Source organism: Eucyclogobius newberryi, unplaced genomic scaffold (genome assembly GCF_026437365.1).
Source record: "Eucyclogobius newberryi isolate DKJ021-1_F unplaced genomic scaffold, fEucNew1.0.hap1 SCAF_5, whole genome shotgun sequence".
Classification (NCBI taxonomy): Eukaryota; Metazoa; Chordata; class Actinopteri; order Gobiiformes; family Gobiidae; genus Eucyclogobius; species Eucyclogobius newberryi.
This window is the reverse complement of record NW_027316167.1, coordinates 35463946-35480393: the sequence shown is the minus strand read 5'-3', so window position 1 is coordinate 35480393 and position 16448 is coordinate 35463946. Positions and strand designations below refer to the sequence as shown.

The 16448-nt window shown below is 43.4% G+C and overlaps 3 protein-coding genes across 4 annotated transcripts in view; all 3 read left to right on the top strand.

The window, feature by feature from the left end:
• The window catches only part of LOC140381269 (NACHT, LRR and PYD domains-containing protein 12-like), an 18633-nt gene extending 15474 nt beyond the window's left edge, over positions 1-3159 (top strand). Inside the window, exons 11-13 of one of the 2 annotated variants that reach the window (XM_072465299.1) lie at positions 1376-1543; positions 1631-1807; positions 2801-3159. In XM_072465299.1, the coding sequence (XP_072321400.1) occupies positions 1376-1543; positions 1631-1807; positions 2801-2813 (358 nt within the window). In that variant the 3' untranslated portion in view covers positions 2814-3159. The remainder of the gene's footprint in view (positions 1-1375; positions 1544-1630; positions 1808-2800) is intronic. The other variant, XM_072465300.1, reaches the window with a different exon arrangement.
• Positions 296-963, top strand: LOC140381516 (uncharacterized; the record flags this gene model as incomplete). The annotated part of the gene is made up of 2 exons (XM_072465584.1): positions 296-895; positions 946-963. Coding segments are annotated over 2 exons (618 nt in total), but the record flags the coding sequence as incomplete, so codon positions are not given.
• Positions 3160-8383: 5224 nt separating the features above from the next.
• Positions 8384-16202, top strand: slc35c1 (solute carrier family 35 member C1). The gene is made up of 2 exons (XM_072465348.1): positions 8384-8975; positions 14911-16202. Exons 1-2 carry the CDS (start codon positions 8453-8455, stop codon positions 15489-15491), a joined length of 1104 nt encoding a protein of 367 aa, XP_072321449.1. The 5' UTR covers positions 8384-8452; the 3' UTR covers positions 15492-16202.
• Positions 16203-16448: the final 246 nt, after the last annotated feature.

Here is a 16448-nt window from a genome sequence, read left to right as displayed (position 1 = left end):
CCTCACTAGTCGTGTGCTCCTCACTAGTCGTGTGCTCCTCACTAGTCGTGTGCTCCTCATTAGTCGTGTGCTCCTCATTAGTCGTGTGCTCCTCATTAGTCGTGTGCTCCTCATTAGTCGTGTGCTCCTCATTAGTCCTGTGCTCCTCACTAGTCGTGTGCTCCTCATTAGTCGTGTGCTCCTCATTAGTCGTGTGCTCCTCATTAGTCGTGTGCTCCTCACTAGTCGTGTGCTCCTCATTAGTCGTGTGCTCCTCATTAGTCGTGTGCTCCTCATTAGTCGTGTGCTCCTCACTAGTCGTGTGCTCCTCATTAGTCGTGTGCTCCTCATTAGTCGTGTGCTCCTCATTAGTCGTGTGCTCCTCACTAGTCGTGTGCTCCTCACTAGTCGTGTGCTCCTCACTAGTCGTGTGCTCCTCATTAGTCGTGTGCTCCTCATTAGTCGTGTGCTCCTCATTAGTCGTGTGCTCCTCATTAGTCGTGTGCTCCTCACTAGTCTTGTGCTCCTCACTAGTCTTGTGCTCCTCACTAGTCGTGTGCTCCTCACTAGTCGTGTGCTCCTCACTAGTCGTGTGCTCCTCACTAGATGTGTGCTCCTCACTAGTTGTGTGCTCCTCACTAGTCGTGTGCTCCTCACTAGTCGTGTGCTCCTCACTAGTCGTGTGCTCCTCACTAGTCGTGTGCTCCTCATTAGTCGTGTGCTCCTCATTAGTCGTGTGCTCCTCATTAGTCGTGTGCTCCTCATTAGTCGTGTGCTCCTCATTAGTCCTGTGCTCCTCACTAGTCGTGTGCTCCTCATTAGTCGTGTGCTCCTCATTAGTCGTGTGCTCCTCATTAGTCGTGTGCTCCTCATTAGTCGTGTGCTCCTCATTAGTCGTGTGCTCCTCACTAGTCGTGTGCTCCTCATTAGTCGTGTGCTCCTCATTAGTCGTGTGCTCCTCATTAGTCGTGTGCTCCTCACTAGTCGTGTGCTCCTCATTAGTCGTGTGCTCCTCATTAGTCGTGTGCTCCTCATTAGTCGTGTGCTCCTCACTAGTCGTGTGCTCCTCACTAGTCGTGTGCTCCTCACTAGTCGTGTGCTCCTCACTAGTCGTGTGCTCCTCATTAGTCGTGTGCTCCTCATTAGTCGTGTGCTCCTCATTAGTCGTGTGCTCCTCATTAGTCGTGTGCTCCTCACTAGTCTTGTGCTCCTCACTAGTCTTGTGCTCCTCACTAGTCGTGTGCTCCTCACTAGTCGTGTGCTCCTCACTAGTCGTGTGCTCCTCACTAGATGTGTGCTCCTCACTAGTTGTGTGCTCCTCACTAGTTGTGTGCTCCTCATTAGTCGTGTGCTCCTCATTAGTCGTGTGCTCCTCATTAGTCGTGTGCTCCTACAGGCTGAAGGGCTGTGAGCTGACTGACCGGAGCTGTGAACTTCTGGCCTCTTCTCTGAACGTTCACATGAAAGAACTCGGACTGAACTATAACGTGAACATGAAGGACCTGGGGGTGGAGCACATGAGCCAGTTCCTGCTGCATCCGAGTTGTGGGCTGGAGGTTCTGAGGTGCGGTTGCTACACTGTGGAACATTCCAGGCACAGCAGCTTCTCGGAGATGAGCAGTGACAGTGACAGGAGGTTTGTGTTTTCCAGGTTCCAGGGCTGTGGCGTGTCCGGGCCGGGCTGCTCCTCTCTGGCCTCAGCTCTGAAGTCCGTCCCCGGGTCGCCTCTGAGGCATCTGGACCTGTGCGATAACGATCTGACGCAGAGCCACGTGGAGACGCTGACGCACCTACTGCACGACCCACAACATCAACTGGAGAAGCTCGAGTCAGTGTTCGAAATGTTCATCTGTAAAACATATCATTATAATGATATTTCCTAACAAAAACGCACTTGGAGAGATTGTTGTTGGGCTGTGCAACGCCCCCCTGCCACCAGGGAGCACTAATCCAATTGTTCAATGGGGCAGTTATTTGTGCTCCAAGTGTTCATTTTCTTATAATTTTTTGTTGTAAAACGTGAACTAACGTTGCAAAGTATTGACAAAAAAGACAAAATAAACCATAATGTCAATGTGACTTTTATTGGGAGGTCCCCCTCCTGCTTGTCTCCAGGGAGATGTCTTTGCTTTGGCATTAAATTTACATTTATTTAATTGCTAGTCAAAAATATGTGGAAAATGATGCATTCTCACTGTGAGCGGACTCGCTCACAGTGAGAATGCACAGATCTGACCTTCAACTGCATAGATCAGCGGTGTCCAAACATTTTTCACCGAGGGCCGCATTTTGAAACTCATACAGAGCAGAGGGCCACAAACAAGCCGACAATGAAGTGAACCATTCGACATTTTGCATTTGACAGAGTTTTGATGAGCCTTTACATTTTTAAGTGATAGAAACACCCTTCCTTCTTGGTTCTGTTCCATTTGGTCTTTTATGTCCTGCTTTTTGGTTATCTTCACTTTGTTAAGCGCCCAAGTTGGGTATCCGGAGGCCGCTACTTTTTCTGTAGTTTTGGCACGTTAAAAAATGACTCCAATCACTCCATTACTTGCTCTACACAGTGTAATCCACAAAAATGCTACTAGGATTAAGGAATACCACTGTCACTGTCAACTCTATAAAAAGGAAGTGTTTTCATAGGATATGGGATGCGTTTATGACATACGTTGGTTAATTTCAGCAGTTTTTCTGAGAGCTTTTATAATATGAAGGCATGAGGTCTCCTGTGTGTTTTATTATGATCACAGATTACTGTTATCTTAAATGAGACGGAATGTTCTGTTGTCTGATGTAAACATTTTTTTTCTCTCTGCAGATGGGAGAACTGAACTCAAAGGAGGCGTTCCAGGAGATCTGGTGAGGCACGGTTTATCTCCCGTCCTTCCACCCAAAGCCAAGGCTGTGACATTGTGCTGCTTCTTTTGTTTTTTTCCTATTCACCTTTGTTACATGCACCTTTAAGCAACATATTTACTGACTAAACAAATGTGAACATAGAGTACATTTTTTGTACTGTTATTAACTTTTTAATTAAGCCTTTGAGTACTTCTGCTTTTAATTATGCCTTTGTGTCTTTTGGCAAGGCACTCAGTCCAACAGTATTAATGATATTAATGGACATAGTGTTAACGCTTTACTACAAGGTCCTTTTTACTTCTTAGGCACTTTGAGATATTGAGCATTATAATTCACTTTTTTTAAATACAGTTTGGCTATATATTTTCTATAAGGTAATGTATGTCTGATTGTGTTTGAAAATAAAATAAATGCATATCTAGCGTTCTATCTAGTGTTTTACTATCATTTATTTGCCATTTTAGTTTTTTGCTGATATTGTAAGTTTAAAGACAGGCAGAAGCTAAAAAAGACGATGAGATAACAGTGGTGGTGTTTGCCGCTCCCTCACAGTCTGTGCTGCATCAAATGTAGTAGCGTTTAGTTTAGGCCCGTCTCGGCTCCTCTTCACCGGCCGACCCGAGGCGGGGCCGACCCGAGCGGGGCCGACCCGAGGCGGGGCCGACCCGAGGCGGGGCCGACCCGAGGCAGGGGCAGGGCAGAGGCAGGGCCGACCCGAGGCAGGGCCGACCCGAGGCAGGGGCCGACCCGAGGCAGGGCCGACCCGAGGCAGGGGCAGGGCCGACCCGAGGCAGGGCCGACCCGAGGCAGGGCCGACCCGAGGCAGGGCCGAGGCAGAGGCAGAGCCGAGAGCTATGGCCGACCTAAGAAGAGTTGTTGTTGTTGTTGTTGTTGTTGTTGTTGTTGTTGTTGTTGTTGTTGTTGCTGTTGCTGTTGTTGTTGTTGTTGTTGTTGTTTTATGGCGGTTGGCATCCGAGTGTTGCATTACCGCCAGACTTTATTCCTTAGACTGTGTCGTAGTCCTAACAGTTCTCCTTCCAGTGCTTTGACAAAACCCAAGAGGTCATGAGATGTCTTTGTTATTGTATCCTATAGAAGTTCCTAAGAAGAGTAAAAACATAGATCTTCAACCTTAGGGGTGTTTTGAAGCACAGGGCGACACTCGACTGCTCTTAGTGGCTTTTCCCCACTTTTTATTTTATGACGTCATATTCACGGATCTGTGATTATTTCTGTCCTTATTGAAAAATGTCCTTCATTTATATCAAAGCGATCAAAAGCATTTTCCCGCCGACACAAACGGTGCCGTTCCCTCATAATCTCATGACACAAATAACTGAAAATCCGGCTCTTTGGGTCAGATTTACACTGCATTTTCAAAACCGATTGCTTTTGCTAAACTGGAGCAAAACTGCTTTGTGTCATGTTGTTCTAAACCACCAGGGGTCAATGGAGAGCCTTTACCTGTTGCATGATAAGATTTCGCTTCATATTTTCATGATTCTTTTCCCGTGCTTTTAGTAATGTATGGGTTTACATTGATTATAAATACACACATTATTGAAAGAATAATCATTGTGACGATAAACCTATTGCAGTTGTTTTTTTATGGTAGTTTTGGAATTATGTGTAACATGAAAACAGTTATTTCAATCCAATTTCACTTTCAATACATTTCATTAAAGAAAATGTTCAGTTGTTATACGTTTAATACCAAAGTAACACTCGCTCTCGAGCAGCTGAGGTAAAAATATCCTCGTCATTAGTTAAACCTGAAAAACAAAAGGCCAAATGGACAAATGTTTTCATTCATCATTAGTTAATACATTAACTTATTTTAATACTTAATGACCTAAACATTTTAATATGTCTTTTGGTTGGTGCATTAAACAACCATTAAACTCCTGAACACACGATGAGGGAAAACTATTTTAATATGATGAAAGATAAGATAAGCCTTTATTTGTCCACACAATGGGGAAATTCCAGAGTTGCAACACAAAGTAGGTACAGACGTAAAAGAACAGATAACTTACAGAAAACTTTTAAAAAACACTCTTATTAGAAAAGCTCTTATAAAAAACTCATAAAAAGTACCTACTTATAAAAAGTAACAAAAGTAACACTCTTATTTACAGCAGTTATATGGACAGAATATTGCACCAATATGATTGACATTATGTCAGAGTATTGCACAAGTACCTGTAGACCATAATATATTTTTCTACAATCTTTCCATATTTTCCTTTGTGAATGTTTGACACAACTTCCACCCTGATCACAGATGTGCAACGTCTGATAAAAGCATGTTTTCATTCAGGACAAACCATATTTGAAAAAGATCCAAGGCACCCTCCATTTGCTATATTTTTTGCCGACATATTTCATCAAAATTATTATTTCTCATCTGTTAAATCGATAATAGAAACAAGATTGTCCACCATATTGTTTGTTATGGACTTTTTTCTTTTGTCTCCAGGATGCACTTCATTCAACAAACAAAAGACAGACCAGCCCTGCCCTTTCAAAACAGTCTTGGCTTATGATGTTGTGACACGTACCAACACAAGGGGGTGAAATATCTATCATTTGTGGGCACTTCTCATGTAATTTGTAACTATCTGGACCGTCCATCAAAGTTAATGTAATTGGAAGGAAAAAAACACTAAATCTGCTATAGTAGCTGCAAAATGAGACAAACAACATCATACGTGAAATAATATTTCCCACTGTGGGACGAGGTTACACAGCACAATATATTACTCAAGTACTCAGAGAAGTCTTTATTTGAAGCCCCGCCTCTGGCATTACGTCATACAAGGAAGCAGATAAGGAAGTGTGTGTTCTGCAGCCGAGGACAGCTCTTCTGACAGAACAAGTAAGTGTTAGAGCCTTTCGCTGGCACTGTTGATTTCACTTAAATTCATGTTTTGATGCATTTACCTGTGTGCTTACCTGTACGGAGAGAAACAGAGGGATAAGATCGTCATGGAAACAAACCAGCAGTTTTATTTCCTCCAGTAAAAAATGTCTGTAATGAAATATAGTAGATGCAAATAAATGGCCCACGTTTAATGCCAAAAAGCAATAACTGAACTGGAAAAGTTACAGAGGTGTATATGTGTTTCCATTCAACAAAACCATGGCTGGAATTCCTTTAAAGGAGATTTATGCAGTTGTAGGTGGAAACTTTCGCTACTCCACAGAGATCTAGTTGTTTTGTCTGTCATAAAACTTGATAATCTCCATGAAGACAAGCGGGTAACTCCACCAAACCAAACCAAACCAAACCACATAGAAACACCTGCAATTGAATAACACGAAAAATAGATGAATTTATAACATAGACAAACAATAGTTTATGAAACCAGCAGGTGACTGACTTGAAATGGTCTCATTACGTGTGTTAATGGAAGTCAAATGTTAACAGTTAATACTGTATATCTTGTAATATATATATATATTTTTAACCTTTATGGTGTCTGGATGAGTTTAAATGAATTTGAATGATTTTCCCTGTTTTCCGACAATCTGGTGAAACAGGAAATTCAGGTTCTATCTCCTGTGTGTGTGTTTATGGTGTGTGTGTTTATGGTGTGTGTGTTTATGGTGTGTTTATGGTGTGTGTGTGTTTATGGTGTGTGTGTGTGTGTTTATGGTGTGTTTATGTGTTTATGGTGTGTGTGTGTTTATGGTGTGTTTATGGTGTGTGTGTGTGTTTATGGTGTGTTTATGGTGTGTGTGTGTGTGTGTGTGTGTGTGTTTATGGTGTGTTTATGGTGTGTGTGTGTGTGTGTGTTTATGGTGTGTTTATGGTGTGTGTGTGTGTGTTTATGGTGTGTGTGTGTGTGTTTATGGTGTGTTTATGGTGTGTGTGTGTTTATGGTGTGTGTTTATGGTGTGTTTATGGTGTGTGTGTGTGTGTTTATGGTGTGTGTGTGTGTGTTTATGGTGTGTTTATGGTGTGTGTGTGTTTATGGTGTGTGTTTATGGTGTGTGTGGGTTTATGGTGTGTGTGTGTGTTATGGTGTGTGTGTGTTGTGTTTATGGTGTGTGTGTGTGTGTTTATGGTGTGTGTGTGTGTGTTGTGTTTATGGTGTGTGTGTGTGATTATGATTATGATTATGGTGTGTGTGTGTGTTTATGATTATGGTGTGTGTGTTTATGATTATGGTGTGTGTGTTTATGTTTATGGTGTGTGTGTGTTTATGGTGTGTTTATGGTGTGTGTATGTGTTTATGGTGTGTTTATGGTGTGGGTATGTGTGTGTGTTTATGGTGAGTGTGTGTGTGTGTTTATGGTGTGTGTGTGTGTGTGTGTGTTTATGGTGTGTGTGTTTATGTTTATGGTGTGTGTGTGTGTGTGTGTTTATGGTGTGTGTGTGATTTTTTTTAAATGAAAGTCTAGGACAATTGAATGGGAGATTAACTTCTGGAAATATGGTGGCCTTCAAAGTAGCTCCAAGATAACAGTCCTCAGTTGTTTTGAATGGGCAGTGCACCTTTGAGACGTTTTACTCAAACTCCTCTCGAGGCCATAATAGATCCATGCTCGAGGCTCTCTTTCTCTCTCTCTCTCTCTCTCTCTCTCTCGCTCTCTCTCTCTTTCTCTCTCTCTTTTCCTCTTCCTCCTCCTTTCTCTGTCTTCATCTAGTGGTACGTTTTAGTACTACCATATCCACCGTGTGCCATGGTTTAGATGTGTGTATTGTATATAGGTTTTATTTTCCTTCTGTGGATGGACGCAGTATATCTCATTCAATTTATATGTGTTTTTATTCTCTTTAAAAATAAAGAGAATACAAAATGTTATTCAGTTAAGCGTGAATCCAAATTGCTAGTCACCTTTTATGTTTTTTTGGTTTTTCAATTTAACCCTTTATATGATTTTAATTCATAATTTTCCTTTAAAACTTATTACATTTTTTTTTCAATAGCTTCTAAATCAGGCGATTCAGAAGTCAAAGCTAAGTTATTATAGTACCTTTAGTCTCCAGATATCTCGCACACCTTGTAGTTTTTCAATTTAAACCTTTATAGGTCGTTTATGAATATTTATCGTCAAAAATCAAGGATTTTTTTCAATAGCTCCTAACTCAGGTGACCTAGAAAGTCATCGCTAAGTTATTTTAATAGTTTTTGTCTCCATGTATCACTTTTTAATTTTTAAATGTAACCTTTTGTAGGTTGTTTATGAATAATTTTCTTCAAAAATTAAGGATTTTTCTCAGTAGCCCCTAAGTCAGGTAACTTAGAAAGTCAAATACAAGTTATTATTGTATTTTTAGAAAAAGTAAAAAGGTTTAGTGATGCCTGGAGACTAACTTGGGGTTTGACCATAATACATCCATGGGTTTGACTTACTAGGTCACCTGACTTAGAAGCTATTGAAATAAAATAGAAAATAGCATGGTCGACGTCTTACTCTGAAGGCAGGCAGACCGGAAGTGACGCTATTGTTGTTGTTGTTGTGTGCTCGTTTGCGGAAGTGCGCCCGGAGTCACGTTAGCTCCATGGATCTATTATATTATCATTAGCTCCGCACGATCAGCGGCTCGCATCGGCCTCGGTCCTCCCCAAAACCCTCCTAATGCTCGCGTCTCCGTGTCGCCATGAACAGGGCTCAGCTGAAGCGCTCCGGGATCCTCAGAATGGCGCTGTCCGACTCCGAGGCGGCGGACGCGGGCGGACGAGCGGACACGTTCCTGCTCCGCGCGGTCAGGATCGCCGCCGTGGTCGCGCTTTACTGGTTCATCTCGATCACGATGGTCTTCCTCAACGACTTCCTTCTGGACAATCGTGAGCTGGACGCGCCGCTGTTCGTCACGTTCTTCCAGTGCGCCGTGACCGTGACGCTGTGCTGGGCCGTGCCGCTGCTCTCCGCGCTCTGTCCTCGCGTCACCGAGGAGTTCCCGTCGCTCCGGTTCGACCTCAAGACGTCCCGGGAGGTGCTGCCGCTGTCCGTGGTATTCATCGCGATGATCACGTTCAATAACCTGTGCCTGCAGCACGTTGGCGTGGCCTTCTACACCGTGAGCCGGTCCTTGAGCACGGTGTTTAACGTGTTGCTGTCGTACGTGGTGCTCCGGCAGGGCACGTCGCTCCCGGCGCTCATCAGCTGCGGGGTCATTTTGGGTGAGATGGTCTTTACTTACGCTTATTATAACGACCAAGCAGGATGTTTACCAGTGGAGGAAGAAGTACTCACTTAAGGATTGATACAGGTGAAAAGTATTTCACTATCACATTAAAACATATAACTTGTAGGTGTAAATTTACATAACAAATTTATCCAAATTTACACCTACATTTCTACATCGTTTTTTTTTTTTAATACGGGTATGAATTGTTTTTTTAATATGTGTTTTTACCAGAATTATAATGTAATTCAAACAAACTATTCCATAGTGTTAATTTACTGTCAGGATCTGGCCTAAACGGGGTAATACTGTATTTTTGGAATTCTGGGAAATTTAAACTACGTAGCAGCCAGATGCTAAAGGATTTATTCCTTTCTCTGGCTGCTGAAGACAGAGAATTTCTTCTGTCCTGACAGAGCCTCTTGTGCAGTGGCTGTTTGTGGCACAAGAGGCTCTATCAGCACAAAAGACATGCAAGTTCAGGACCACAGAGCGCCGTGCATCTTCATCTTAAACCCTCTAATCACTCTTTTGAAGACAGTGAGGTCCAGGGGGTGAGGAGCTCCACAGGGCTGTGTACTTTCTCTCCTGCTCTTCTCCCTGTATACGTACTGCTGCACCTCCAGCCACGACTCCGTAAAACAAATTAAATTTGAGGACGACACCACCCTCATGTCTGTCTACAGGAGGGAGGTGGACCGGCTGGTGTCCTGGTGCAGCCGTAATAACCTGGAGTTCAACGCCCAGAAGACAGTGGAGATGATCGTGGACTTCAGGAAAGTCAAAGCTCCCCATCCCCCCCTCACCATCTCAGACTCCTCCATCTCCACTGTGGACTCCCTCCGCTTTCTCGGCACCACCATCACCCGGGACCTCAAGTGGGAGCTCACCATTGGCTCCCTCACTGGGAAGGCCTAGCAGAAAATGTACTTCCTGCGCCAGCTGAGGAAAGCCAATCTGACAGCGGAGATGATGGTGCAGTTCTACACGGCCATCATTGAGTCCATCCTCACCTCCATCACTGTGTGGTACACTGGAGCCACAGCCAGGGACAAACAGAGACTACAGCGCATTGTGCGCTCTGCTGAGAAGGGGTTCGGCCATCTCTGCAGGACCCGTTCGTTTCCAGGGCTCTGGGATGAGCAGGTCGGATCACAGACTATTTGAGCCACTCTCAAGAATGGAGGGTTAAGATTCAATCTTCGCCCGGGGCATTCTGATGCTAATCAGTTGCACAGGGAGGAGAGGCAGTGAGCCAGGGACAAAAGGGAGACTAATAGCCCATTAAAGGACTGAGAGTAAACAAGAGGCTAGCTTGATAGAAAACAAAGGTGTAATTTTCTCTTGAAACAAACAACTTTTTCTTCTACTTCAGGAGGGCCCGCCCGGTGGGCAGGGCTTACCACAAAATAGAAAAAATATCTGTGCTCCCGGTCTAAATTCGCAGATTGACAATGACTCTTGGATGAGAGTCGAAACGTTGTGTTTTTTCTAAAACTGAGTCCAGATGACTACAACTTCACCTAGATTTGACATAATATAAAAGCCTCATTTATGCTCCATTTTCATGCAATAGGAAAAATCCGTGCCATCATTTAAATCAAGATATGAATGAAAGTTGTTAAAAGTATTAGACTTTAGAGACTATCTCTATGGAGACCAAGTGAAAAGGCTTTTGGTTTTGTAGATATTTACGGCTTTTAAAAAAATACAAAACAAATTATTTTGCATTTTTAACACAATATTAAAGTAGTTTCATAAGATCCGTCCAAAACAGGATTTTCGTCAGGTCCATGTCATTTCTTCAGTTTATTTTCTTTTATCTTTTTATTTTTCATTTTTTTCTTTTCTCTTTTCCTTATTAAGAATATGAGAGATTCTGTCCATAGTTTTGTTTATAAGAGTTTTTCTATTAAGAGTGTGTTTTTTTTAAACTTCCTTGTTATCTGTTCTTTTCTTCGGTATCTACTTGCCTTACAACATCGAAATTTCCCCATTGTGTGGGCAGAAAAAGACATATCTTATCTAACTTCATTTTGATCATAGTTTTTTGTTTGTGGTGTCCTGTTTCTATGATTACCCTCTAGCCCTGCTCCGTGTGTTCAGCTCACTTGTAAGTCATCTTTTCCAGTGTAAGAGGAGCCTCGTTTAAGTTCACGCGGCTCTGTTTTCAGCTGGTTTCAGTGACGGAACCTAAGTAACTCCAAATGAAACGCCTCGGCCCCGTGTTTCAGATCAGATCTCAGCATATTGTAGCGAGAAACTGGGGCAGAGCAAACGTTCATGTTGTACATTTTGTGGATTGTCCTTTTTTGGAGATTTATGAAAACATGTTTAAAACGGCTACTTCTGCTACTTCATTATACTAGGGGTCTGCAACCCCTTATCATGGCGAAACGAACGGGCAGCGCCAGGGACACATCCACTCACCAAGCCAAAGTGGTCAGATAACCCAGCAGTTTCAGGAGCCGCGGCATGGCCATATAGCCTCATGGCTAACCCTAACCGTAACCCTAACCCGGCGCGGTCAAAAAGCGCAGCAGTTTCAGGAGCCGCGGCACAAAAAAAACATGCAGTTTCGGCCGCGCGCCGCGGCTCTGTAGACACTGCCAAAAAAGAAATGCGGTTCTTTTAGGATGGAATGGCTTGTGCCACTGGACCACAGCCAGGCCAAAGCAGGACTCTCACATATAACTACTATACATCTCATGAACGACAGAATCTGTGTATTTTTCATTTTAAGTGGGCCTAATTTCTTGTAATAAAAGTAAACTAGTGAAAATTGCTGCTGTAATTTGATTATTTTAATGTAACTTGCAATGATCCATGGTTTTGAACAGGCCGTGTGATACTGGTGTGTGGCCACAGGGGGCACATCTGATGTTGCTCACAGTGGTCCTCAGTGTGCCCAGAGAGCTTGTGTGTTTGCCCAGACACGTGAAAAATTAGAGAGAACATTGACCAGGGGTCTCCAATAGTTTCCAGGGGGCCAGATTTTTGGGGGGGCTAAGGTCCGGGGGCCGGACTGCAAAATTACACAACAATGTTATGCTTTTTCTCTCTAAGATCCACAAACCACTCACAATGGCACAATTCAACATCAGAAATCAACATATGACTTTACTTTCAGAGAGGTCAAAATATCATAGCAATATTAAATGATTCAAAACAGGACAAAAGCATTAAAACCCAAGCAATGCAAACCCAGTGTACCAGAAACCTGACTCGACCAGTGCGAAGCAGACCTAAGACAAGACCAGGTTTAAACCAAGACTAAACAAACCATATCTACCAGAAAAACATGGATAAACTATAAAGATAAAGCAGGACTAAAGCGGGACTAAAGCGGGACTAAAGCGGGACTAAAGCGGGACTAAAGCAGGACTAAAGCAGGACTAAAGCAGGACTAAAGCAGGACTAAAGCAGGACTAAAGCAGGACTAAAGCAGGACTAAAGCAGGACTAAAGCAGGACTAAAGCAGGACTAAAACAGGAGCAGAGCAGGACTAAAACAGGTCTAAAACAGGACTAAAGCGATACTAAAACAGGAGCAGAGCAGGACTAAAGCAGGTCTAAAGCAGGTCTAAAACAGGAGCAGAGCAGGACTAAAGCAGGACTGAAGCAGGACTAAAACAGGAGCAGAGCAGGACTAAAACAGGTCTAAAACAGGACTAAAGCGATACTAAAACAGGAGCAGAGCAGGACTAAAGCAGGTCTAAAGCAGGTCTAAAACAGGAGCAGAGCAGGACTAAAGCAGGACTGAAGCAGGACTAAAGCAGGACTAAAGCAGGTCTAAAAACAGGAGCAGAGCAGGACTAAAACAGGTCTAAAGCAGGTCTAAAACAGGAGCAGAGCAGGACTAAAGCAGGACTGAAGCAGGACTGAAGCAGGACTAAAGCAGGACTAAAGCAGGTCTAAAAACAGGAGCAGAGCAGGACTAAAACAGGTCTAAAGCAGGTCTAAAACAGGAGCAGAGCAGGACTAAAGCAGGACTAAAGCAGGACTGAAGCAGGACTAAAGCAGGACTAAAGCAGGAGCAGAGCAGGACTAAAGCAGGACTGAAGCAGGACTAAAGCAGGACTAAAGCAGGTCTAAAGCAGGACTAAAACAGGACTAAAACGGGAGCAGAGCAGGACTAAAGCAGGACTATTATAACTATTACCATCTGTAACATATTCAACGAGAAATGAGCTTATTTATTAAGATGCGCCTAAAACGGAAGTACACATGTCCCGGGATGAGACCGCGGTCCATCTTTAATAACCCGATACGTGGGACAACACGCACATCACGCACGTACCGTGGACTCGCGCAGATCTTTCAATCAACGACGAAGCCCGGAAACACGCTGTCCTCCGGGGCCACGGCGCGTAAAGTTCTTCGTTGTCGAGCTTGTTACATTTACACCAAATCATCAATGAAGCTGTTATTTCCAGCATCACACGGTCCTGCTTTGACAGAGCAGTTTTTCAGATGAACCAGGGCTCTCGGGTCACGGCGGAGCTGTCACAAAGAAGCGCAGAGCACCGCGGTAGTGACGCACTCCAGAAGGTCTGCTTTAAAGTTATGGGGGACCCCCCTGGATTTCCGCCTATGAATGTGTTTATTGTACATGTATATGTATAAAATAGAACACAAACAAGCATCCCAGAACGTTTAGCTTCATAATCTTGGTTTTCAATTGTACGTTGTGTGTGGTGTGCACCCTGACTGAGAACTCTATACAACAAGAGGGGGTTGAATCTCACGTTGAACTAATGGGTAGAGTGTGTCATTACATGTAAGCCATGAAACTGAAGACTCAGTCTGTTCGGAGAATTCCTATAGTTGCGGTGGGCTTTAAGAGATAGATGTACGGGCCGGTCCAAATCGTCTCGCGGCCCGGATGTGGCCCGCGATCTGTGTTTTTGAGACCAGTGACCTATACAAATCCTGTCAGACTTGTCAGATCTATATGGAAAGTCAAAAAATATTTTCACTCTATAAAGTGCATTACATTATATCTGTATTATGTACGGGTTGCCGGTTCAAAGCCATGGTTCTCTAGACTGAAATTCCTCTGCTATTTGTGAAAGTTCCGATAACAGCAACCAAACACTTCCTGTGACACTTGCAAAATAAAGGCATCTATGTTTTCCAGATACAGAAGCAGTTTTATTTTGACATGGTCTGAGGGTGATGGAGGATTTAACGCTGACAGCTATGGTCAAAATATGTTCTCTTTTTCATCGGTTTGCTTACAAACTTTGATATGACATATCCAAATTTGCATAAAAAAGATTTATAACACAACCCCTTTGGATAATTTACACTACTAAACTAGAGAACCTATCCAATCCCACTTTATTTGTATAGCACATCTGACCAACACAAAGTCTCCAAAGTGCTGCACAGAGTACAAAACAAGCACTGGTAAAATATGTAAAAAATAATAAATACATAAATATGTACAAACCAAATAATAGACAATTACATTAACAATATAGTATAAAAATATAAAATATACAAAATGATAAAAGACGGTCAGAGGACCACACAATTCTCATGAAATGGTTAAATGTTAGTATTGGTTTAACCCTGGTCTTGTCTTAGGTCTGCTTTGCACTAGTCGAGTCAGGTTTCTGGTGAACACTGTTTGCGTTGTCTGGGTTTTAATGTTTTTTGTCCTGTTTTTAATCATTAAATATTGTTATGATATTTAGACTTCTCTGAAAGTAAATTCATATGTTGATTTCTGATGTTGAATTGTGCCACTCTGAGTTGTTTGTGGATCTTATAGAGATACAACATAAAATTGTGGTGTGATTGTCCACGTCAGACCACACCCCTTAGCAGTTGCTAACAAAATAGACCTAGATGTGAATACCTTTTTTTTATCTGGCTGTTTTTGTCACATTTAACTTAAACATTTAACCTGTTTGTTCTTGGCAGGTGGATTCTGGCTGGGCATCGACCAGGAGGGCGTGGCCGGCTCGCTCTCCTGGACCGGCGTCGCGTACGGCGTCCTGGCCAGCGCCTGCGTCTCCCTCAACGCCATCTACACCAAGAAAGTCTTGCCTGCGGTGGATGGCAACATCTGGAAGCTCTCGTACTACAACAACATCAACGCCTGCGTCCTTTTCGTGCCGCTCATCGTGGTGTTCGGGGAGCTGCCGCGCGTCACCAGCTTCAGCCGCCTCAGCGACCCGGCGTTCTGGGCCATGATGACAGTCGGTGGCGGGTTCGGCTTCGCCATCGGGTACGTGACGGGCCTGCAGATCAAGTACACAAGCCCGCTCACGCACAATGTCTCGGGCACGGCAAAGGCGTGCGCGCAGACGGTAATCGCGGTCGTGTACAACGCCTCCAGCAAAAGCCTCCTGTGGTGGACGAGTAACCTGATGGTGCTGGGCGGCTCGTCGGCGTACACGTGGGTCAAAAGCCTTGAGATGAAGAAGGCGCCACCGAAGGAGGCGCAGGATTTGGCGAAAGAGAAACTGCTGCCGGGGGAAAAGCTCAACCTGGGCGTGTGATGTGAAGTAACGACTTGACTTATGTTTTTATGATGTCATTTCAGTTGTGACCCAAATATTTATGATTATCTGTTTTAAATTTCAGAATTTTTTTAAATCCAATATCAGATGAAATATTTATCAACACAATATAGATTAAATGATGCAATAATTTCATCTCTTTTAAACAGGTTTTATTATTGATTTTTGATGACATCACAATCTGCAGTTGTATTCAACTTCATTAATGTTCGTGATCCTGTTCACGAGTTCCTTTAGCTCTGAGCCTCAAAAATCACACATTTTCTACTGTCCCAGATTTGTGGTGCCAAATGAGATCTGGAGGTCTCTTGAGCTGTTTTTTAACTCCATAAATCATCACGGACTCATTTTGAGCATTTCTTACTCAAATCACCTTAAACCAGGGTTGTCAAAAGTATATACTTATTGATACTAAAACTATAAGACAGGACGGGGTCTCCCCTTATTAAGACCTCTCAGGGAGTTTAACTCAAATAAAAAAAAAACAGTTTCATTCTAGAAATCAACTCATGAATTGAAGGTAAATCTTGGTTCTTTTCTCCTAATAAATCCTGTTTTCCCCTTGAAGCTTTTAAACATCTGGTATCGGCCACTTTTACTCCACTGATGGATTATGTAGAGATTCTTTATATAAATGCAACTGCTATAAATGTCAAGTCGTTGGATAGTGAATATCACTGTGAGGTCCTTCTCTGGAGCAGGAGGTCCTTCTCTCTGGAGCAGGAGGTCCTTCTCTCTGGAGCAGGAGGTCCTTCTCTCTGGAGCAGGAGGTCCTTCTCTCTGGAGCAGGAGGTCCTTCTCTCTGGAGCAGGAGGTCCTTCTCTGGAGCAGGAGGTCCTTCTCTGGAGCAGGAGGTCCTTCTCTCTGGAGTGGGAGGTCCTTCTCTGGAGCGGGAGGTCCTTCTCTCTGGAGCGGGAGGTCCTTCTCTCTGGAGCG

Coding starts and splice junctions, on each gene's coding strand:
- slc35c1 (XM_072465348.1), top strand. CDS start 8,453: ATGAACAGGGCTCAGCTGAAGCGCTCCGGGATCCTCAGAATGGCGCTG. Junction 8,976..14,910: donor CAGCTGCGGGGTCATTTTGG/GTGAGATGGTCT, acceptor TGTTCTTGGCAG/GTGGATTCTGGCTGGGCATC.